Genomic DNA, 24,535 nt, shown 5'->3' on the forward strand with positions numbered 1-24,535 from the left:
AGATTGTTATATACATTTGTATGTACAATGTAAAATAATATTTTTTCAAAAATCATAATAAAGAATTAATTATATATCTTTGTAGATAGTGTTTTTTAATCATATATTTATGTATAGTGGGACTCTCGTTGAAAGAACCCACATCATTTAGAAATCGAATTTTGCACGCGCTTGAGACAACGCGTGAAAGAGAGAGAGAGAGAGAGAGAGAGAGAGAGAGAGAGAGAGAGAGAGAGAGGCTGTGGAGAGCAGCTCTATACATCGATCGGAAGTGGCTCTGTGTAGATCGATATCTCCCTTTACAAAACAAACCGCTGCTGTACAGGCGCGCTTCTATATGTAGCGACCTGGAAGTGATCAGACATTAAAATCATACGGCACCGACACCCACGGCTCTATCTCTCCCTCCCTCCCCCTCTGGCTCACCAGATGGAATAACGTGTCTCAATTCCCGCGAGAGAACCCCCGAGGGCGGTGAAAGCAGGGCCGATATTTGGAGGGGAAAAGTTGCAGTGGTGCATGCTTTGTATGGTTCGATTTTTTTCTTCCTCACATTTTTACATTTTGTAAACACGTTCGGATGATATTGTCAGCATCTTGACTTTCTTGTGAACGTGTGTGCGTGGGAGTGTGTACAAAAAACACGCGCGCTCTGGTCGTGATTTGTTAAAGAAGAAAAATATATATACATAATCCAAAATCTCGCTACCATGGGATAAAGAAAGACGTTCAACTGAGCTGCTGGATTCAGCGATTGCACCCTAGGAGCTTTCAGAATGCCTGTCAGGAGAGGGCATGTGGCCCCACCAAATATCTTCATTGACACCATAATCCGGAAATTTGACGGTCAAAGTAAGTGGGGTTTTGTCAAATAGAATAACACTTTCATTCAATGCTAAAAGTATCCCATGAACATGTGCATTGAATGATTGATTTAAAGTCAAAGAAGAAACTATAGTGTATCAATTTGTTTTTGGGCAGAGCCAGGTAACTTAACAAATATTAGTTAAGGAAGAATTTAGGGAGTTTTTAGAGTATGGAAGGTTGTTAAGTGGCTATGGCACTCCTACCCCCCCCCCCCCCCATTTCAAATAATTATTGAAGACATGTAACGTGAATTCTTTTCTGGTTAAACCCATGACTTGAAAAAAAATATATAGATAACACATTGACCTGATATCAAGGGCAATTCAGTTGTCACCGATAAAATGACCTAATGCACGGTTCAAGAATTTTTTTTTGGCCGGGGGGGGGGGGGGGGGATCAGTTTACCAGAGGATGCCCGATGTCATTTATGGAAATCTTAATATGTAACTTTAAATCAATTATTTTTTTGTGTGTGGTGGTGGTGGTGGGGAGGGGGGGGGGGGCGCTTAGACCAACCCAACAATCTTTGATCCATGCATGTAGTGTCCATGTCTATGTCTATACCTGATACCAATTAAAACATGCTTTACTTTTTTTAGAAGAACAATGAATGAATTTGCTGAGTCATTATTAGAAGGGACCGCTTTTAGATAGCTTGAAAAAATCTTTTTGATGATTAGCTGATTCTAATTATCCTCGTATAAAATTTTACCTTTTAATAAAATTTTCTTGGGCTTCAAAAATCAAAATGATTGAAAATGTGCTTTATTATAACGGTATATTGTCATGATTGATATTCGCCTGATTAAGATTCAAGGTATTTTATTGATTTATGTACATGATTGTTCTTTACCTGTTTTTATTTTGAATGGGGGTGATAATAAATTACTAGTAAAAAGTAATTTATAATTTACTGGTACAATCTTTTACACAAACTGTTAATATAATTGAAGATTGTGACTTTGTTTTAATAGAAAGATTTAGGGGGACGAGCAGAATTTATTTAGATTAAGCTGTTTTCATGTATTACCATCTTCCAATGCAAGAACCATTGATTTGCAAACAACAAAGAAAATTCTTTACTTGATTTGTTTTTTTTATACCATTATAAACTTCGTTACATAAAAGACAATAGATTAACCTAATTATTTGAGATAGTTAAATCATACTTGCACCATAGGAAAAGCTGCCTCTGAATGCCTTGAGTTGATCAAAGTTATTTGTAAGCTGTCTTAATTTACTATCATGTCAACAAATGACAGACTACATGTATGAAATTAATTGATCTATAACGATTCTACATGATTAGGTTAATTACTGTAAAACAGCTTTTACTTGCCACAACTTCATTTCACCATCAACCCAAGACAAACTCACTCAGGTTTGCAGCGACTAATTTTTGCAACCTTGCCACATATGTTTTGTCATTACAATCGTATGCTAAGGACTGGTTCGCAGCGAGATGATGATGAGACTCTTGCGAACCTCGCAAATATTTCTTCCAAGTGAATAAAAGTTTATTTACAGTACTGTAAACCAACTTTTATTCATGTGTGAAAATTTTCGCTAAGCTTTTATGAGCCATTGTCAAAAATATTTCTTGCCGCATTAAACCAGTTATTGTTGTATGGTTGAAATAACAAAATAGGTCAAAATAAGGCTGCAGGGTATCGAAAAGTTGCCACCAGCTTATCTCTGTAAATAGTTAAAAGGTTGGTTACTTTTTCCCTTTCAAATCAACTCTTTCAATTTGGATGCATTTTAGGCTGTCTTGATGGTTCTTTTGTTGTTAAAATTTAAACAAAAAAGTGTTAGCAGCCACGATTAAGATTTTTGTGCTTTTATTACGAACATGCATAATACCCCGTAAAAAAAGAATTTTGAAGATAAAGAGATTTTATAGATCTATGTATTCTACCAAAAACTAAGAATTGAGGGAGAATTGTAAAATGTGGCAATAAGGTCAATTATAATAGCTATAGATATTATATTCCCTTGATTTGTTCATGCAGACACCAATTTTTCAGAGGATGTTTGATAAAGATGATATTTTTAACTGTTTCCCAGCATAACCCCTTTGTTGAGGAAGTTGCAAAGGTTAATTTGATAACGCCAGACTTTGGCATGAATCATACTCTATTACTTACGAGGCCTTTCTTGTTTTCTTTGATCCAATTTCTTCTCTTTATACTAATGTCATTGATGGTATCATACAAGTATATCGATCATATTTACCCCCCCCCCCCCCCTCCCACCCCCTTCCCTTTGATATAAAATTGCACAAATATTAAACTGGATATTATAAGCAATTAAAGTGAGCATTAGAATTTAGGGTTTGATTGCTTAAATTTTGAAATTTTCGATAAAAAATATTAGACCAAAATAAAAAAAAGATGATAGAATTATATGTACAGCAATAAAGAGTTCAAAATGTGTGAAAATTCTGTAGTCTGTCATAATTGTACATGCAGCCAAACCAGTCAGTAAAATGACACCTCATGAAAATCTTAGGCAAATGTGTATTGGTTATAATTGTATTAACCAGTGAAATCTTTGTACTGTGGGAGTATTTGATACTTTGCAGTAATGCTGTATAAGGCCATCCTTAAATCAAAGTACTGAAGTACTGACGGGAGTTGATTTTATCAATTTTTATTTATTTTAAAATTAACAATATGCTATTTTGCAAAGCATGTAATTTCTAATCTGTATTTGAATTACGCACATTTTTATCATATGAATTCTTGGACTTTTCCGACAAGAATTAAAAAAAAACCCATGTGAATCATGTTGAGTAATATTTAGAGATAGAATTAATTCCAGCAAACTATGTATTAGAAATCGAAATATTTCTGGAAAATTGTATGGATCCAAACAATATTGAACTCTAGTCTTCTTCAACCCGACGCTAATGGCTGTCTCTGTAATCTTCAGCAACAAGAGAGACTCTCTGCTTGTCGGAGATTCACGGAGACAGTCGAGCTTTGGGTTGAATGAGACTTTATTAAACTCGGAGGTAGGAATGCATGAAAAATATCTAAATTGTTCGTACCATTAAAAATCTGACTATTTTCTAGGTATTCATAAATATGTGTTCTTGAAAAACAATGATTCAGCATACATTACATCAAAGAACTAGGTACGGTATATGCCAAAAATGGCCCTATCTCTAAATCGAACGATATTTTACTAAAAGGTAGACATTAATATGTAACTTCATAAAATAGAACAGTTTTGATAATTTCTTCATAATTTTTGTGTGTGCCACTGCTCAAATAGTGTGTCATTTTAGTCATGTTATAATGACGTCGCATTTAGCATCGTAACGTTATACACGTAAGCAACGGGATTCATATGAATCATCCCTCATAATAGTAACGTTAAATAAGACGTTAAGTTGTATTATGATCATTGTTATATTCAGTAGTATATTCTCACTATATAACTCTATATAAACGAATAGTCAATAATTGTAATATCAGCTCCTCCGAAAAATATTGACCGGTCAATATTTTTTAGATATTGACCGGCTAGGAATAATATCTAGAGAACATTCCCTCTATTTCAAATAATCGCCTCTGATTTGTTGATTCGTAAACGGTGACGTAAATAATTCTTCGCGACTCCAAAACAAGGTGACGTCATAATAGACAGTCAGTCAAGGCAAGTAAACAACGAACGCGCAATGCAACGGTTTGCTATCATAACGGATATAAGGATTTGCGAATTACTGTGAAGTAAAATCAGGTAGAACACCTGTCTGATAATTCTTACGATCGGCAGAATATCACAAGTGACCGTTTGATGCTGAGGATATTTTGGAAATGAACTTTGCACAAAATTGAATTCGTGAATTCTTTGTTGAGCTGAGAAAATTACGGCGATCTGTTTTCAATTAATTTCTTAAATTTTGGTTTGTTTCTTCATATAACAAAACAAATGTTGACTGTGTTTTCGGGCAACATTGATTATATTAGCCCCCTTGGGACAAAAATATTGCCCTCCGCTTCGCGTCGGGCAATATTTCGTCCCTCGGGGGCTAATATAATCAATGTTGCCCTCAACCCCAGTCAATATTTGTATATTATTATGTACATATAATTATTAACTTATATATATTCACGGTAAATGAAAAGTTCAATATCTCGTGTGCTTCTGGAAAGCTCAAATTATAGTGCTCCATATATAAATCAATGTTAACACATCTGCCTTTAGAATTACGTTACATCATTTATACATTCTCTTTTGAAATGGTTGATATCTTTTTTAAAAGAAATAAATATTGTAAATTATTATAGTCTTTAGCAATTAAACATAATCTGATTAATTTCCGTATTTCAATTTGCATCCAAACTAGTTATGTTAGGATTAGGGCTCGCAGTGTGGTTTCAAAATACGAAATCGGGATTTTCTTGATAAGGTAACAACTTATTTTTGTTATTGGGTGTTTGTGTCATCGCATTCGCCAGCATCAACGATGAGTTTTGATTGAGATATGCATGCCTGAAATCGTTGCGTATAAATACATTTATGCCATAAACAATCCGCTTGTTTTTTTCATCTTGTATTTTCCCATCATATTCCGAATTTTTGTGTCCCCTGAAAATATAAAGCGTTGCCGTAATCGATTTACCTTAACGGGTTTTTAAAGGTTTTTTTTTTGTTATTTCCGAAAGGCAAACAAAGTTGCGATCAGTAGTTACCGTTGGTATTTCTATATCATTTGAATTAACACTTACCTGCGGAAACCATTACACATATTTTAAAAACAAAGGGTTTTGGTAAAAAATTGAAAAATACATTTGCATGCAGATTTACATGTACCGAATATTTCGGGATTATCATTATATAACAAAACCTCAAAAGTCAGTAGCTAAATACTGTTTATTGTACCTTCATATTAAATACTTAAATCTGTATGGTTTAGACGCAGTTGATAATCCGTTCTATTACACTCAGCGTTGGCAACACACTTGGCAACGGGTAACACAACGAATTTTTACATGCGCGTAAATTATGTGCGTACAGTTCGCTGTAGAATTCACGTCATTTTTATATAAAAGTAGAAAAATGTTCTCTAAAATTAAGACATTCAGTATAATAAAAAAAAGTGCCTGTTTGGGAGGGTAACAGTTGAAATTGACACCCCTCGAACATCATTGTCAACCTCTGCATTGCGTTGACAATGGTTTTCTCGGGTGTCAATTTCATCTGTTACCCTCCTAAACAGGCGCTTTTAAAGGAATGTTCTTAATGAAACTCGAGGAATTAATTTCCGCGTAAAATCACAAAAAGCACATATCGCGGGTTTTAAAATCTCGCTTTTATTTTTCGGACATATGTCAACTAATTGAGACTATGATAAAAGTTTGGCGTTTGTGATTTTATATTCTCGCCATTTGATTCAAAACAGTTGAGTCGCGGAATGAAGTACTCACGTAAATAAGGAATATAAAGTATGTGACACAAAATGTAAGGAAAAACGGTACAATACATACTCTTGATTTATAAAAGTAGTACATTCAGTTTATTTATTCAATGAATTAACTGAATAGCGTTACCCTTTTGATAACATTTACCGTTATCAAAACTAAAGACATGATCACAGACAGTTGTTCTTTCTTCAAGAGAATGATATAAAGTTTCGTATATTTAGAATGAGTTTAAATATTTGTTTTCTTTATTACTTACATGTGATGTACAATTTTTACCGCGCGCCGTATAATATTTTAGGTTTCATTTGTCCAAGAAACAAACGAACGATTTCATTAGTTTTTGATAAATGATAGTCATTTTACTCTCAAAGGTGCAATACATTGATATGAAATACTTTTAAATCTTTATAATTAACCATAGATAATACACACTGTGGTTTAATCGATCCATCCAACAGTCAATCACCTGTCAATCAAATCAGTCTGCGAGCTGCATCATGTGCTCTTCCATTTTCGTTCAATTGTTTTTCATTTCAAGAAACATGCGTCTAACAATAACGTATTTTGCAGTATTTGTGATGTTTGATGTTATGATTTTAGTGCCTCTGTGAAGATTAATTCTTACATACACTACGTTGTTTAAACTCTCTCTCTCTCTCTCTCTCTCTCTCTCTCTCTCTCTCTCTCTCTTATGTTTGTGCAAACAATACAGAAGTAATAGTCTTGTTTGCATAAATTTTATTCATTTTTAATACTAATGGTAAGTATAGCGCTTTCAACGCATGAATATACATTTGTAGACTATCATCGGCTTTATCGGTAAAAATACTATTTGTACATATCAAAACATAAAGTAAATGAACCTGTGCTTGCAAAACAATTTATTCACTGATGCAGAAAAATAGTAAAACTAACAAAATGAAAAATATATACATGTACATTTGACTAAACGGCAAACGCACGACATGATCGCGGCAAGGTGTGAATATCAGACCGTAGGCCTATAGAACCTCTATATCGTTATCATCAATTACTTGTCCTCTTGAATTAATTTAAGCATTGAAGATTTGTCATGTAAACTTATTTTAAATATTTTATTGTATATCACGGTCTACATCAGCAACCTTTAGTTTGATGTCGGGAGTCCTCTAACAATGTCGAGTAAAAAAAAATCGCTAAGCTTAACGTTAATTTCTTTCACTTACGACCCACCTTACTCAGAGAATGTGACGTCAAGTAAACAAACTTGTTCTGTACATGCGTTTGAAATGTTTCAAATGAAATTTACTGATATTTTCTGAGTGAATGGATCATTCACCGAACACTTCTATAAAAATATGGGACTTATTGTAGAAGTAATGATGTTTTCTTGTGTTGTGTAAACAAATATGAATATTATGCGGTGGAAAAAAGTGCTACTTTGTTACCGAAGGCGTTTCAAGAGCTCGAGAATGAAGTATGGCGAATATATATATTTGATTTTAATCATTTGCCAAGTCGAAGAATCGTTTCAAGAAGCTCACAGTATGTAGTGTGAATGAGGAAAAAACTATACAAAACCTACAAGTACGTGGAAAACAAAGGAAACATGACTCAACAGTATACGGTAGGCCTTAAATACAGTTGACGGAAGACCTAAAGTGAAAACAAAAATGATCACGTTCTATATTCACTATCATGATAATAATTTATCAGAACTTATTATAGATACCATTTTTTTGTAATGAAAATTACTGAAGATAAATTCATCTTATATTGTCTGATTTTCGTCATCGATAATTGATTATACAGCGAATATAACCGCATCTGCCTGACTGAATCCACCACTAAAACTCGTCACAAAACGGGAAATTTAACTATCAGCGCAGGCCTCGAGCAAAATGTAATCATGTTTAAATATTTTCTCTTTTTAATCATATTTTAATAAATTATGTTTCGTTTTGCTCGAGGACTGCGCTCTATATACATTTTCAAATTTTATAGTAAAAATTGCCTTGAATATGTTAATTTCCGGTAAACATCGTGCATTTAGCGGATGCTAGTGTTGCTTAGCAACGCTTTGCACGATTTTTTTTACGGATTTATCGCTTACACTTGACATCATATTTGTAATTATGCATTTATTTACTTTTCATAAACAACTTGAAAAATGTTGGAATTTTAGGCATTAATACCTAGTTCTTTATCAATTATTTTCAAGTATGACGTCTTGTCAGCGGTGATGATTTGTGCTTAGGTCCGAACACTGTTTTATTTCAGTTTGCCAGAGTAACTGCATAAGAGAGTTGATTAAACTCAACTCCCAAAAATTTTGTTTGGAATTGCCGCCTGGGGGTTTCTAAGACCAGGAGAAAGGGAGGGAATTTTTTTTTCTAACTTGAATTTTAATTGATTAAAAACTGGTTTAAAAATCTATATTTAAGAAAATTAAGTTCATTATATTTTAATTGCTAATAAAAAAATTTTTAGCGAGGGTATTTCAGTGAGGCGGGAGGCTATTCCAAACAAACAATAATTTTATTTTGGCCCTACTGTGTAGGATTTGATTCTCAGCAGTAATGCTGTATAATCTGTCAAACTCTACAGTGTGACCTGAATAGCTAATGACACCCCAATGTAATATGTCTTTGCTGAGTAATGAATTAAACCTAAAATTCTATTTAGATACAGCTGCTTTATTTTGATATTAAATATGTATAGTAACGCAATAATCTGTCTTACTCTGCAAAGAAATATCTGTCTATAATGTGGTAATATATCATACTCCAATGAAATACTATAATCAGTCCAACTATTATAACAGTGTGACCTGGATAAGTTGACACCTCAATATCTGTCAATGTAGAGTCTTTAATTTGGCTCTATATATCCATTAAGATATTGATAGTGTATGTGATATTCAATACATACGGTACATATTACAATAATTCGTCTCAGCTTTTCATTGAAATCTGTCAAACTTGACACCTGTTTAATGCAAAATTGAGACCAATCTGACATTATCAGACATAAGTCTATTGAATTAGTCTCTCAGTTCAATGGATTATGCATGTCAGTTTTGTTGAAATTATGTTAGTACCAAAAACAAGGCATTGCATTGCAAATTGAGAGCTTGATTTGATAGAAACAAATAAAATTTAATGATAAAGAATTGAGAATTAATATACATTCCTTGTTCAGAATTCATAGTATCTTGTTCTTGTGTGGATTTCATTTGATAAGAGCGTAGGGTTTGTAAATTGTTATTGTGGCATGAACTTGTGTATTGTGTATGTGTATACTTAGGTTGTGAGCTCTAATTTGGTTGGATTTTCATGTAAGCAAAAAAAATAAGAGATTCTCTACAGTCATTTCAATTAGTTCATAAATGATCTCTATAAGTTCTTAAGCATAGAAGAGCTGTGTGGTTGGATCTTTGTTTTAGAGCAGGCCTCTGAATCTGGAGGTTGTGAGAAGTGTGTAACCTTTATCTGATCAGGGCGTGTAAGTAACATGGAATAGAAGTGTGTGACCTGATGTGACCTCAGGGAGGCATGTAGAGAGAGAGAGAGAGAGAGAAAAAGAGAGAGAGAGAGAGAGAGAGAGAGAGAGAGAGAGAGAGAGAGAGAGAGAGAGAGAGAGGGAGGGTGTGTAAGTAACATGGAATAGAAGTGTGTGACCTGATGTGACCTCAGAGAGGCATGTAGAGAGAGAGAGAGAGAGAGAGAGAGAGAGAGAGAGAGAAATGGAAAAGAAGAAAACATTATTGGAAGATCAGGCCTAAGTATCACACCGTTGGAGAGAGAGATTAAGAGGAAGAGACAGAAAGAACAATCGATCATGATTAAGACAGATGGTCCAGCTACTAGGAATGTTATTTAATGAGATAGCTAGGTAGAAAGAGACAGAAAAAAATCTTCAAAGAGAGAAACATACAGAGAAAAATGGGAGAAAGGAGCTAGAACAACCAATAAAAAGATGCAATATGAGAGTCTTAGACTCCATTAAGAACTGGGAGATCATAGCTATGTGAGATCAGAGTTCTATGTTATTTGTGACGAGGATATTTTGCTGAATGGGAGATATATTCTGTTTATCATCCGATACACATTGGAATAGGAATTACCATGGTGTAATACCTCAATTAAAAAAAATAAGGTTCCTCTTCTGCTAATTATAGATGCATATCAAAGGGAGTTGGGCGTTTGAGATAATGGGGAGGTCATAATGACGATGTTACCTGGTGCGATACCACTAGATATTGTGGAGTTATAATATTGCGTAGCATTTGTAAAGATAATATACTCTTTTTTTTTCTCTCAATCTCCAGTTTTTTTCCCTCTTTGCTCTGAAAACATGATTACTGCTTCTTACAGAATTAACCTTGCTGTTATCTTGTTTATCTTGACTGAGATTTTAAGAAACAGAATGTTGATCTGAATTATAATGAAAAGGCCCTGATATTATTATTTTCAATACACACATGTACAATTGCTATACATGTTACTATATACAGGGAAATATTCACCCCCGTTTTATTTTCGCCCCTATCACCCTCGGTGTCAGTGGACGAATTTACGACCTGGTTAATTCCAATGTCTCCTTTAACACAAATTGAGGGCGAATTCAAGTCTGGGCAAAACTGTTTGGAAGTGTATTAAGAAAGGCCAAAATTACACATGCAAAATAACCCTGTAAAAAGTATTCCAAAAAGAAAGCTTAAGTAAATTATTTTGATAATGTATTATGAGTGGCTCAGGGCTTGTAATCTATAGATTGATTAAGAAATCTGCAGTCACAATAGTCATGTAATACTGCTGATGATGAATTGAATTTCTTAATTTGCATGTCCTCTGAAATCAGATATGGTTATATAAATCTTCATGGACATTAAATTATCAATATGTTCACTTGAGTCAGTATTAAGGTTCTAAATCATAAAAACAACCAACTGTGCATGATAAAAAAAAAATTAGCTGATTTTTTTACTTTGGGAAAAGACTGAGAAAAATCTCTGACTGAGGTTTGTTGTATCTGAAACAATTATCAGGAAAGGTTGAGTGAGAGATATTTTTATTTCTGAAAGTCACACACTGATATCTTTTGCTGTAGATGGACAAATGACAGAGAGGGGCATTTTATACAATTTAAAATGGAAAAATTTATTTGGAGATCATAGGTCAAGGTCCCGAATTGGAACATTGTAATGTATGATGTTATTTAATTAAGAATGATATTGCAGGCTTCCTTCAAGCTCTTTTCAATTTAGTGATGTTCTCGATCTTTAATTTAGATAAGATCCCTTTTTGGTATTTTGGCTAAATGATCAAAGTCAAAGGTAAATAGTTCATACAAAATTCTATCAGATATTTTTTGGCAGTATTATTAAGCGCTTCATACTCAATTTTATCATTCTAGCTAGGTTATTTTCTACCATGAGTTATGTTTTTTCAAAGTCTTCTTCACATTATTGTCCTTAATTTCAATAAATTAGTTTGCTGTCTATTCTATTGAGTGGAGCTCATGGCTGACAGTGGTGACATAATTAGGCATTTAGACAGCTTAGGTACTGTAAACCAACTTTTATTTGCGTGCGAGAAATTTTCGCGAGAGCCTCCTCATCGCAAATATTTCGCTCCACGAACCAGTCTTTATCAAATAACAAAATACGGGTCTGGATAAGGCTTGGTTGCAAATATTTGTCGTCGCGAACCAGTTTATTGGAAGTAAATTGCGAAATAATTTCGCTGCGAATAAATGTTGGTTTACAGTATCCGAAAGGTCCCTGGTTCAAACCCTGCTGTGTTCACTTGATGTGTGTGTTGTGTTCTTAGGTATTAGGCTTTTTTCTTAAACTTTGTTTCCGTCCATCCAGCTGAAATTGGGTATCGGCTAAATACGCTGGGAGGTAACCTTCGATAGACTGCTACGTGTCCCATCCTGTGGGGGTATCAATGACTCTCATCTGCTTTAAGCACCACAGAAACTGGGAATGAGCACTGGCCTTATACACCTTCATGACAGAGAAGGATTTAACTTATTCTATTAAAAGATGCGTTATTGGCAATAACGATGATTCATACAAGTTTACAAACTAGTTTCTCAGGAAGTCGGTTATTGCACCAAAGTCTTCCAAGGTGCAACTTTCTAACTGTGATTTCATTACAAAGTTGAAAAATGATACGTGCATTTCACAAAATATTTCCAAAATGTGCTGCTTGGGGTACTTGCACCATAATTAAATATCTGCACCTTTTTTCATCAGTATATTGCATTGCGTGGTGCATTTACAAGCATGACCCTTTCCAAGGCGCTTCTAATAACATTACCAAATAACACTGTTCAAAGATTTCAGTTTGAGAAAGTTAATATAGAGGTAGGACGTATATATAAGCCCACCTAGTGAAAAATTAAAATTCAGCAGAGGATTTTCCAAGGACAAAATTAATTGCCTTGCATCTCCAGGTGTTGCTGATTGCTGTGAAAGCAATGAAAAGCAGCATAAAACCCAGCAACACACTTATAACCCAGTTGGAGAAAGCATTTACTCGGAATTTAAAAGAGCATGTTATGCACTTACTGTCCCTCTTTTACACCCACTCTAGAATTTGTCATCAGCATTTTGTTGGAAAGAGCTACTGGTTGGAAGATTGGGGTCTGGGGTGTTAGCAAGCAGTAAGAAGGGTGGTGGAGAAATGATTGAAATCTAAAACCATTCACATACATACACTGTATATTCATGCCTTAACATTACCCATTCACAATATCAATATTACCAGTAGAATTTCTCTGTTTGAACATTAATCGAAAATATGATGCTTTTCTTGTAATATTTTCTCCAAAAGACAAATTACCAAGCAGTAATGATCATATTGCGCATGATGCCTGTGAAATTGTTATTTTGTTTGGAACGGTTAATTATTCTAGAGGAGGAGGGGGAGAGACAGGAACAATTTTAAGATGAGGAATGGAGAAAGGGTAGGATGCAAGGATGTGTTATATGGGTGATGGAAATCAGATTTCAATGAAAAGTCCATGATGGTAAACACAAGTTGGTAATGTAGGAGTTATTTGCTCTGATAAGTGCAATGACCCGCAATAAAAGATTCTTTCGCATTATAAAGGATTGCTGTGGGCTTTCCCGTTCAGAGTTGAAGGTAACAAAATACATAGCACTGTTTACATTTCAACATCACAGTTGATGTATTTATCATCTTGTTTGTATTCTGCATAAAATCAGTTGGATTTGTAGATTCGACTCCTTGAAATTCGGAATCCTCAAACTCATGCCATGGTCATCTGCTTGCAGATTAGTTATTTTAGCTGATGGTAAATATACATGGTATACAAAGGATTCTCATTTCTCTGAATCAGACGGGCTTTGAATTAGAAGGCATGCTAGGCAGTTGTAATTGATACATGTACAGTTAAATTACTTACTCTCTCACTGTATATGTTAGATTTAAATGAAATCATGAATATACATGTAGGAATGAAAGTTCTGTGGAATCCCCTAGTTATAAAATCCTTTGCCAATCTTTGCTTTATTGTAAATATTGCAAACTCCAACAGAATGAATTTATGAAAGTAGCAAATTAATTTGATTTAGTCCTGAAGAATTATATAGGTACAATGTATAATGAGATTAACATATCTGAAAATTCTTTGATTATAACCATTTCTGTTAATAATTCTGATTTGCATTTTACTATATTGATTTAATTTTGTTGGAATACCAATTCTTATAAATAATTCCATGTACTTTTTGCATTCCAAAGAAGGATTTGAAGTTGTCGATACATGGTTTAATATTTTATTTCATCAAATAGCTTATCACAATGAATTAGGGATATAACAAATGGACTTAATAAAGTACAAGTATAGAATAAATACTATAACCAATATATTTTTTTGAAACATACTAAAACAGTAAATTTTCTTGCTTTCTTTTTTTTTTAATTTACAAAGCTCTGAAAATTTAAAATCTGTACAAAATACCTGAAATTACTTGTTTTCTTTGGGTTTGTCTCATATGACAGACATTGTGCTGTAAACCTCTTAGCAGCTTTGGAAAAGGAGCTGTCAGAGTGTGATCATCTTGGGGGGATAGAGCAGCAACTTGCTCTATTGGACTTATGGAATGAAGCAATACTAATTGAAGTGCTAAAAAGACTGATCCTTGTCTGACCACGAGAGTATTTGTTTCTTAGTTTGTTTTGATCAGACAGTAAGGATTGGGGACCTTTGATATTAAAGAGAGATGTTAGTTTTAAAGTTTTACGGTAATATTACAATGGTGTCAGTTTAGTTTAAGTGTTAATTAATAGCTGGAATGAATCTCAGTTTAGCAAGTGGTAGGTGGGGGGAGAGGGTGTCACAACTTTTAAGATTTTTAACAAACTTCTGATCTATTAAGAAACTTAAAATCTCTGCAAAATATCATGTATCAATTAGTAAGTCATGAGGTCTTATTAATGTTGGTCACTAAAATTTTCATTTAAAAAATGCAATTTTAATCCAAACATTAAACAGTTGCTGTGTCTTAAATAATTTGGATTGATTAAGAGACATATATGGTTTAACATGTTAAATAGCAAATGTTATGTGGTTCTGATTAATGTTAATGTATATTTGTTCTGTAATAATGCTATAATTGTACCGTGAATTTTAAAGGAAAAAACCACAATTTAATGTTACTTTTTTTTGCATGACCCTAATAGTAATGTAGGCCTTATTTTTCCTTAGTTAGCAAAAACGGTAAATAAATCCAATGAACAATAAATAATTTCTCAATATAATTGCAGGCTCAAATTCCTAATTAGTCAAAAAAAGGTCTGGTTATTGAAAGAAAGAAGTGTACTTATATTACTGCCAATACTGTGTTCTTAAGTCGCCACTCTATATATTTAAGACCTCCATATATAATTAAGGTATAAAGCACACACAGAGAGAACTCAGAAAGTAAAGAGTGACTTTTTAACGTTATGAATATAAACACACTCTATTCGCAGATTAATTTGCCGCACACAAAAGCAAAATAGACGAGTGCGTGTTTGTTTATTAGCTATGTAAACAGACTACGTAATTCTTTTTACTTTGTTAACTCTGTCATCTTTAAGTTTCCCAACACGCAAAACAGCTGTTGATTCCGATCCTAGTTCCCAAATAAAGATCTATTTTTATCTTTTCATAATTTGGTTTTTTTTCTTCGTTTAATAATTAAGAAAATTAAATCCATAGTTTGTATTGATTTTAGTTTTTTAAAGAAAAGAAATTTTGATGTACATTCAATGGTTTTTGTTGTTGAAATTTAAAAAACAAATTCATTGAGAAAATGCCAGTCAGCTTGATCGAGTTATTCTTGAAAGAATTTATTGACTTTTATTTTACATGTATATTGAAATGAAGTTTAATCATTATATATCAACTAGCTTTCTTCAATGAAATATTTATATTAAATGTATTCTTTAGAAATTACTTGAGAATGTTATTCTTATTTAATTTGTACATATTATAATGAAATATGCACTAACCTTTCAAAAATGAAATCTTCTGCCTTGAAAAGATTTCATCTTATAAGTAATTGAATGCATCTGTAAAAAAAATAATGCTTTGACATTTGATATTGATCAATTGATTCATCAGCTGCACAGTCATATTTGATCATTATTTTGTTTTTTAAATGTATCGTTTTTCATTTAAAAACTGCATGAATAGTAAATAACTAAATCGTTGAGTATTTGCATGGTTTGACAGTCCATTCAGTTCATTGGCATTTTTTTTTTCTTTTCGGGAATGTGAAAATTGAGAAGCAAACTTATCAAATAAAATAAGTCAGGTGCATTGAATTCAGAGCATACTGAAATGCTAATTATGAATGAGAATGTCAAGTTGAGTCGAGTTTGTTGAGATGCAGATTCGTACTCTGATTGAGTGATTCTCATTCATAATTAATCGAATATAAATGTCAAATAGATTTAATGTGCAAGACCAAAACCCTGTCGGGGACTCACTAAATAGAGATGCAAAATGTAGTACATGTATGATTACATTTAAAATACAGTCAAACTTCGTTATCTCGAACTAGATAAGACTGTTTAAAACCTTCAAGATTTCCGATTATTTGAGATATTTAGGGTAAAATACTTTAAAAATAAGTGGTTTAGACTTACAAATCACTTCGACTTATCCATTGTAATTGAGATATCAGTGTTCGAGATATCGAAGTTCAACTGTATCTGAAAATAAGATATAAATATATGGCATGGGTTAAATTAATTAGTAACATTCCAGTCTAACTGCTGCTGAAATAATAATTACCAAAAGGACCTTATGAGATTTTATTTTCATAGATTATATTGATGAATGAAACAAGGAATGAGATTGAGATATTTGAGGAAACTCAGAGATTAAGACTGTTTGCTCAATTAAGTTAACAATAGGGCATGTAATATTTGAGTCTAAGGAAGTATTAGATTGCTAGAGCTCTCTTATGCAGAAATTGAATAACTTGAGAGTGATAACAACATTGAGAAATAATTATTGGCATGCTCCCTTAAGGTAATATACATGCATATGATAATTACTGGATGTGGGGCTCGGGGATGAAGATATACTTTCTGAATATGCTGAATTATAATGTCTGCCTGGCTGTGAGTGATATTTGAAAGGTGCACATTGAACTAGAGCAGTGTGTGAGATTCTAGAAGCTAATTAGAAAATATAATATAAAATATACTCACATAGAATAAAAGATTTAAGTAATATTATGATAAATGACAAAGATTACTAATGTAATGTTCCCTGACCAATAATGTCTTAGAGATGGAGATTGTTAGCATAGTTTGAATCCTTACACAGACAATATTGTAATACAAGGAGACTATTGTAGATCACGATGGTAATTTATGTACTGTTAAAACTCAATCAGCATCATCATTCAAGCAACTCTGGCCAAAGGAATGGATGGATGAGTTCATGCAGATTTAAAGTTTTTTGTTTAAGATTACATAGATGTAAAAGTGGTCTAATCCTTAAACACGGGGTATATGACATGTCTGAAATAAACCGGTAATGCTATGCTAGTCAGAAGTCTTAATGATTGAATCCAGAGAGACCTGCATTGACAACTAAATATGCAATGGCAGGGCTAGAGACTGAGATTATCTTGCAAATTGAGGGCCACAAATTTTATACTGTACAGTCACCATTGGACAGGATTTGATTTTGTTTCGACCTTGTTAACTCTCTGGCCAAAATCCTGTAAAGTATTGAAGCTTGCACAGCATTCTAACACACTTTAAACAAACGCTGCCATGGAAATTGGTTTCTATTAATATCTCCTAGATTTGGGAGTGGTTGCCATGGAAACTGATTGAATTTTGTGTGATTAATTATTGTTTGAATGCAGCAAGAGACCTCTATTTGGGAGGGAGCTTAAATTAATTTGCAACGGTCAGACGGGAAATTGGCAGGCGGAATCTTTGTTCATGGTTCAATGTAAATTTGTTTAACCTTCAGTCTTGAAGGTTAGAACTTGGCACTATTGGTGCAATAAGCCATTAATTATGATTACTAGATGTATCTCTGTGAATTTTCGTTTTGTTTTGTCTTTTAAAAACGGATAGTCAAGATTTGCTGATATGTGTAGCTCACAATGGATCGGTTTTAACATTTGTTTGTAATGTTGTGTTTCATAGGGTCTGATCACGTGGTTTTTATATATAGGGATGATTTATTATTGACAGTATTGAATATAGTTGAAAAGTGTGTTGCACATATGTTGCAGTGCAAATGTAAATTGTTCCTAGCATGCTCATATATCCATGTTTTCTAGCACTTCATAGGAATCTGTGATAACATTGCACTGAAGCATCATGAAATTGTGTGCGTCCCTTTAAAGGGGCATGGACCGCATGGTCACTATTTTAGTCATTATTTCTGTTTTATTATTTACAGTGCTTGAGGAATACATTTCTAATGATTAAATAAAGTTTGAGAGTCAGTCATAGTCTGATTATAAGTAGAGTTTCTTTGTCATGTAAACAAGGCTCATGCCCTGTCTTTGTTTTCATTACAGGTTCAATAACACCAGTAAAAAAAAATTTTCAAGCTAATTTGTCTAATCTTCTTATTCATTTTAAAGGGGCATGGTCACGATTTTGGTCAAAAATTATTTTTCAAATTTTAATGTTTACAATGCTTTGGTAAGACATTTTTAATAAGCAACCAACATTTTAGTGTCATTTATTGAGTTATGAGCAAGTTACAGAGCTTACAATTCTCTGGAATGTAAACAAAACGTTTGTTTACATTTTGAATGTTAAAGTGAAAATTCCACATTTAGACCTTAAATGAATGTGTTAAACATTAAAAACTTTTTATTTATCCTAAAAATGAATAAGAAGATAGACAAATCAGCTTGAAAAAGATGTTTTACTTGTATTTTGATCCTATGTAAACAAAACAGCGCACGAGCCTTGTTTACATGACAAAGAATTGTAAGCTCTGTATCATGCTTATTATGTAACAACTGACTCTGAAATTTCATTTGATCATTAAAAATGCATCCGTAAAGCATTGTAAATAATAAAAACAGAAAAATAGAATTTCATCAAAATCCTGACAATTTAAGCATATTGAATATTCAGTTCCTAATTTAACATTTAAAGCGTTCATTTAATTTAGCTCAAAACTGGAATTTTTGACTAGATTCAACATTCAAAATGCAAACAATTTATCGAAGACATTGTTTACATTGCGAAGGATTATAAGCTCTGTAACTCGCTTATAGCCCAACAGAATTTTGGTGGCATATTAAAACTGCCTTACTGAAGCATTGCAAACATTAAAACCGGCAAAATGATTTTTCATTTTAATCATGTATTACCATGCCCCTTTAAATGAAATAATAGAGTTATAAAGAAAATTGACTATTTTTGTTAACCTATAAACAAACACTTCAGTTCGATCTTTATTTGTTCTGGTGTTTCTACAGAAGGTATGCCTGTATTGATTCCAGTATACAGGAAAATATTCGCCCCTTTTTATTTTCACCCCTTTCACCCTTTCACCTGAATTTAAGACTGGGCGAATTCCAAGGTCTTAAATTATCTCTTTTTAAACAAGAAACCTATGTCTGGGCGAATTCAAGACAGGGCAAAATTTTGCAAGCGAAAATAAAACAGGGCGAAAATAACCCTGTATATATACTGTAGTAATTTTGTTTGTATTGTGAGACCCATATGATTGTATATCTATTACAAATAATTCAACTGCAATACTCCGTAGAGCAAATTTATATTCAAAACTGAAGTATGATCAGAATTCTATTGTTACAGTATAACAAGTTTTTAACTCAACTGAACTGTCAATCATTTAAAGGTTCAATGAGCTTTTCTGACTACCTGAAAGGCTTCTACTTGAACTTTTTCAGTACTTTTTTATAAGTTGGTAGGAGTTGAAAAGGTTACTTTTTAAATTATTAAGTTAAATAATGTCTTCGCCAATAGTAGAATAAGGTGATTTGATAAATAAATAGTTAGATCTAAACTATTAACTAACAGAATAAGGTGAATGTAAAATGTATAATGTTAGAAAAAAAATATCTCTGTTTTTTGGAGCATCTTAATGTATTGCTCAACATTTTCATTCATTTTACTGCGTACATCACCTGTGGCTAAAATAGACTGTAGAATAATGTCATTGAGTGATCAGATCTATCTGCTAATTAATGGGAATGTCTGTAAATCACCTGTCACTGAAAGAATGGAATCGTGTGGAAAAATTGTGTACATCATCGGCATGTCAAAAACTTGTGTTGGAACCATTCATTCTCTATGCGTATTGATTGAATATAGTATACCACCGTCCTAACGGGTGTTATTTTACAGTTATGTCTACGACATACCATTCAATGACCCTGCTATATACCAGTGAAGACCTGAATTGAACTGCTGTATAAGGACTTATTTTATGCGAGTACTGTTAAGATTCCTCATTAAACGCAAGGAATTAATATCTGCGTAAATAATGACAAGAAGCTTCCCTGCCGTAATGCAGTGATCTCAAAATCTTGCTTTTATTTTCTTTTATAGCTGTATATACTGTATGGAATCATAACAAAAGTTCAATGCGTAGAATTTTATGATATTGTTGATATTGTGATTCGATACAAGATTCAGATGCAAAATTAACTATTCGCATAGAATTAGGAGTTATTTATAAATATATATAAATATATCATTGGTTTATATCAAATTGCAACATATAAAGACTTAGCGAGCATAAAACTTTTGTGATTGTTATATGCATCATAAAACATTAAATGTTTTTGAAGTTAAAATATATAATTTTTATACATAATTATATGTAATGTACAAAATTGAAAAAGGCAGAGCAATTACATTTTTAGATAAAATAACAATTTAAAAAAATTAAGATATTTCATGCAGAAAATAAACTCTGTTGGTCAGCTGAAGCCATTAGCTACATATATATTGACTTAATAGCCTGTAAATTATATTACTACTAGTACCCAAGAAGAAGAAAATATGAAAATTTGATCATTTTTATGCATTCAGATGATGATAGATGAAAACGATGATTAAAATAATGATGACGATAAATGATTAATAAATGATAGTGACATAAGAAATGATGATAATTTCGAGATAGCAGACAACAATATTGATGTCAGATCGATCATAGTGGTTGAATTATGTGAGATTAGGTGTAAATTTTACACCCATCTCTCTTTCTCTCTATCTCTCTCTCTCATGAAAAAAGCTATCATTGATCATATTGATTGTGGTAAAAAAAATTTAGTACATGGAAAATCTCTATTGCACTCGCAGCAAAAAGTAAAAAGAAAATGAGGTTATTACTTTTTTCATGTATAAGTTTCTTGCCAGTTGATTCAATCAATACGGATGAGATGAATCAGTGCACGCTTCTCCAACATTTGAGTCAGTGTGCATTGAAGAAAATAGACAACATAAATGCAGATTTTCCACGGGAAAAAACCATTTACTTCTTAATAAATCTGCACGTTATTGGTCTGTAACGAGATGGGAAGTTAGTCTCAGGGAGACTTATGGCTTCTGTAATGGACCATTTTGCATCATGGTGTATTAAACGTTTGTTTCTGTAGTGGGCTGAAGTTGCAGTTTTTTTGACAGCACTCAAACACTTGAGTGAGACAGATTTACGGCAAATTGATGCTTCAGATATTATCAGTGTTGTATGAAGGTATTGATTAGATGTAACTTTATTATATTGTCTAGAAAAAACTATCAACCCAAAACTCTCTGTCTTAAAAATGTTTTAGATTGTAGCTAGACTCTCCTGTATAAGTCGAGATTCAAATCATATATATGATTATTGATATGACTCATTTCTGTTGATGGGTTTCATTTTGCACTTTAAAGACTCCTAGTTTGTACAATTATGATAAATCAATTGATAAACTGTAAATCACCTTTTATTCATGCACAAGAAAATTTCATGAGAAATATAGGAACCTATATGTGTCATTGCAAATCTTTTGTATTTGTTATTTTTACCGAAAAAAGCTCAACTGTGAAAAATATTTGTTACAAACATTTTTATCACCATTAAATAGCTAAATAAAATTGCCTCAATAAAAATTTGATTAATTAAGTTGCGTGACAATTAAATAAAATCAAAGACAAAGTAAGATATTACCTTCAGTTGTTACCATGGTTACTCCAGGGAACCAGAATATTACACACTGATGATAATGAGGCCTGCAATCTATAGCTTGTATGGTCAGCAATAAAATAAGTTTACATTAAAAATCTGTTAATTCCACATTTTTTCAAAGGCATGTTCCTCTGAACGTTGAATAAATGAGACCTTTGCTTCCTTGATATTAAAATAATTTAAGCTAACGAAAATAAAGCTTGACCATTTATGATTCCAAGAAGAAAAAAATATGTGAAAAACTTTGTATTCATTTTCCATTTAGAACAATTACTGGTTTTTCAGAGTTCTATGGATACCCTGTAATTCAGACTTAAATCATTGTCTGGAACATGAACATTATTACAGTCTGAACAATTCTCACTTTCAGTACTTTGATTTTTAAATTTTTTTTATATTTTACAGATCGGAATTTTGTGATTGCCAATGCTCAAATCGAGACATATCCCATCATCTTTTGTAATGATGGTTTCTGTGAGCTCACCGGTTTTTCGCGGGCGGAAGTTATGCAGAAGTCGTGTTTGTGCGAGTTCCTCCATTGTTCATCTACCAGTACCTACTCAGTTCTACAAATTAAGGAGGCTCTGCAGGGGACGGAAGAAAAACAGGTGGAAATCATGTACAGTCGCAAAGATGGTAAGGGTTAGTTGTTGTTGAGTTTGCTTTAACCTCATCTATTTGATCGATAGAATGCTTTATTTGGTGTTTTATAAGGGTATAGCTATGAACGTAGAGAGCATATAATTAGCTTACAAAAAATATTTCACTTTTGTGATTAGGCTTATTTACATTTTTTTGGCTTTGATGGCTTCCTTCCATCTTTGCTAGCCAAGGGTGACAATCCATGGTGTTTCTCTATTTTATATGAATATTCACCGTGGATCATCATGCATCCTTGGCTACTGAAGATGGCTACCTTCCTTAAGTCTGCCTTACATGAAGTCTATTGTAATATCTATACCTTTCTCCTAATTTTTTTCAAATTATCTATAAGAATGAAGGAAAATACATTATTGTTTTGTTGATCAGCAGATAACACATATTGAACAGCCAATTCTTCCATTTGTGTAAAGGTTACCATGATGACTTCAAAGAGAGAAACATAAACAGTTGGGAAATGCTTTTTTTGGTCTTAATTTCTTAGTGGAGGTAGCAATCGATCAACAGTTCGATAAACAGTTTTGCTTTATTTTGAATCCTCAGATGTCCGTATTAAAAAGGGTAAACTGTTCATTTTTTAACCAAGTTAATATGAGTATAAGTTGGTTAACTAGGGAATTTATATCTTATAAATTAATTTTCTACCATTAATTGCAGGAAAAAGAAGGATTTTTCCTTTTAAAAATACAATGAATTGTTTAAAATTAAGTTATATAATATGATATGTGGAATGAAACGTTTTTGATGAAAACCATTTTGTGATAATTTGTGACGATTTGGCAAAGGTTTTTATACAAATCAAACAATTATTTCAGCCAATCAAACAGTGTGATATGGGACAGAATTGAATTACTGTCTTTCAGAAAGCAAAAACTATTTGATCACTGTAAATGCAACTTGCGTGCTTTGAGTTTTGATAAATGATTGACAGCTTCCAAGTTAAAAAGAATCGGTTGAAAGCAATTCCATAATCAAATTTAAACTGCATGCAGTGTTATTTTATCAACCTGCTTAATAAAAGCAGATTGAAAAGTACACAAAAAAGATCTGATTCTGAATGCTGCATTTGAAAGCTTCATTATTAGACCCTGTGTTTTAGATTTGTCAATAATGAATATCTCAGCCACTGGGTTTTTAACGGCCCTCTTTGCTCACTTTAATTCAGAAGTAGAATATGTAAAATATGTGAAGGTCATAAGTTTGAGAAATTGCTTCTAGAAAGACTCTAATTCTAAGCTTCTATTTATCTAACATTAAACACTGGTAATAAATTAAATCACACTAAATCTTGTGACTTATAATGGGCTATATAGATAATTTGATCTCTTTTTTTTTTTTACATTGGTACAATTTCATAAGTTTGTGTTTTGCTCAGATGTGATATATTTTTCACAGTTCTGATAATCACTTTAAAATGCAAGCAGTTTTGAGCACCAAGTGTTTTTTTTCTATTATTTCCAATTGATTGATTTATTGTTGTTTCATCTCCTTTCAAGAATATTGCACTTTTAGAGATAAAGTCAACTATCTAATTTTTTGGAGACCCTTAGGTTTGGTGGTTTTATTTGTCCTGGGCAAACCTTGATACTGTAGATTCCTAATTAAATGCAAGGAATTAATATCCGCATAAAATTAAGAGAACCACCCTTCGCCAATTTTAAAATCTCCCCATATTTTTTTGAGAGTTGAGAACTATAAGAAATAAGTTGAAAAGTTTCGCATTCGCGATTTTGTATTCTCGCGATTTGATTCAAAACAGCAGGATCGCGGAATTAAGTACTCGCATTTTATAAGGAATTTACAGTAATGGCACTAGTCAGTCACAGGCCTTAAAAGGAAATTTTAAAGACATGTAAATTTAAGAAACCAGT

At 32.7% G+C, this 24,535-nt stretch overlaps 1 protein-coding gene across 9 annotated transcripts in view; it reads left to right on the top strand.

Moving 5' to 3' along the window:
• Window positions 1-320: 320 nt before the first annotated feature.
• The window catches only part of LOC128162703 (potassium voltage-gated channel unc-103-like), a 59,523-nt gene continuing 35,308 nt past the window's right edge, over window positions 321-24,535 (top strand). For 7 of the 9 annotated variants that reach the window (XM_052825978.1, XM_052825977.1, XM_052825983.1 and 4 more), the window contains exons 1-2: window positions 321-852; window positions 22,410-22,640. In XM_052825978.1, coding sequence (XP_052681938.1) covers window positions 777-852; window positions 22,410-22,640 — 307 coding nt within the window. In that variant the 5' untranslated portion in view covers window positions 321-776. Of the gene's footprint in view, window positions 853-895; window positions 988-22,409; window positions 22,641-24,535 lie in introns of those variants that run through there. The other 2 variants (XM_052825984.1, XM_052825982.1) reach the window with 2 other exon arrangements.

Source organism: Crassostrea angulata, chromosome 9 (assembly GCF_025612915.1).
Source record: "Crassostrea angulata isolate pt1a10 chromosome 9, ASM2561291v2, whole genome shotgun sequence".
NCBI classification, from domain to species: Eukaryota; Metazoa; Mollusca; class Bivalvia; order Ostreida; family Ostreidae; genus Magallana; species Magallana angulata.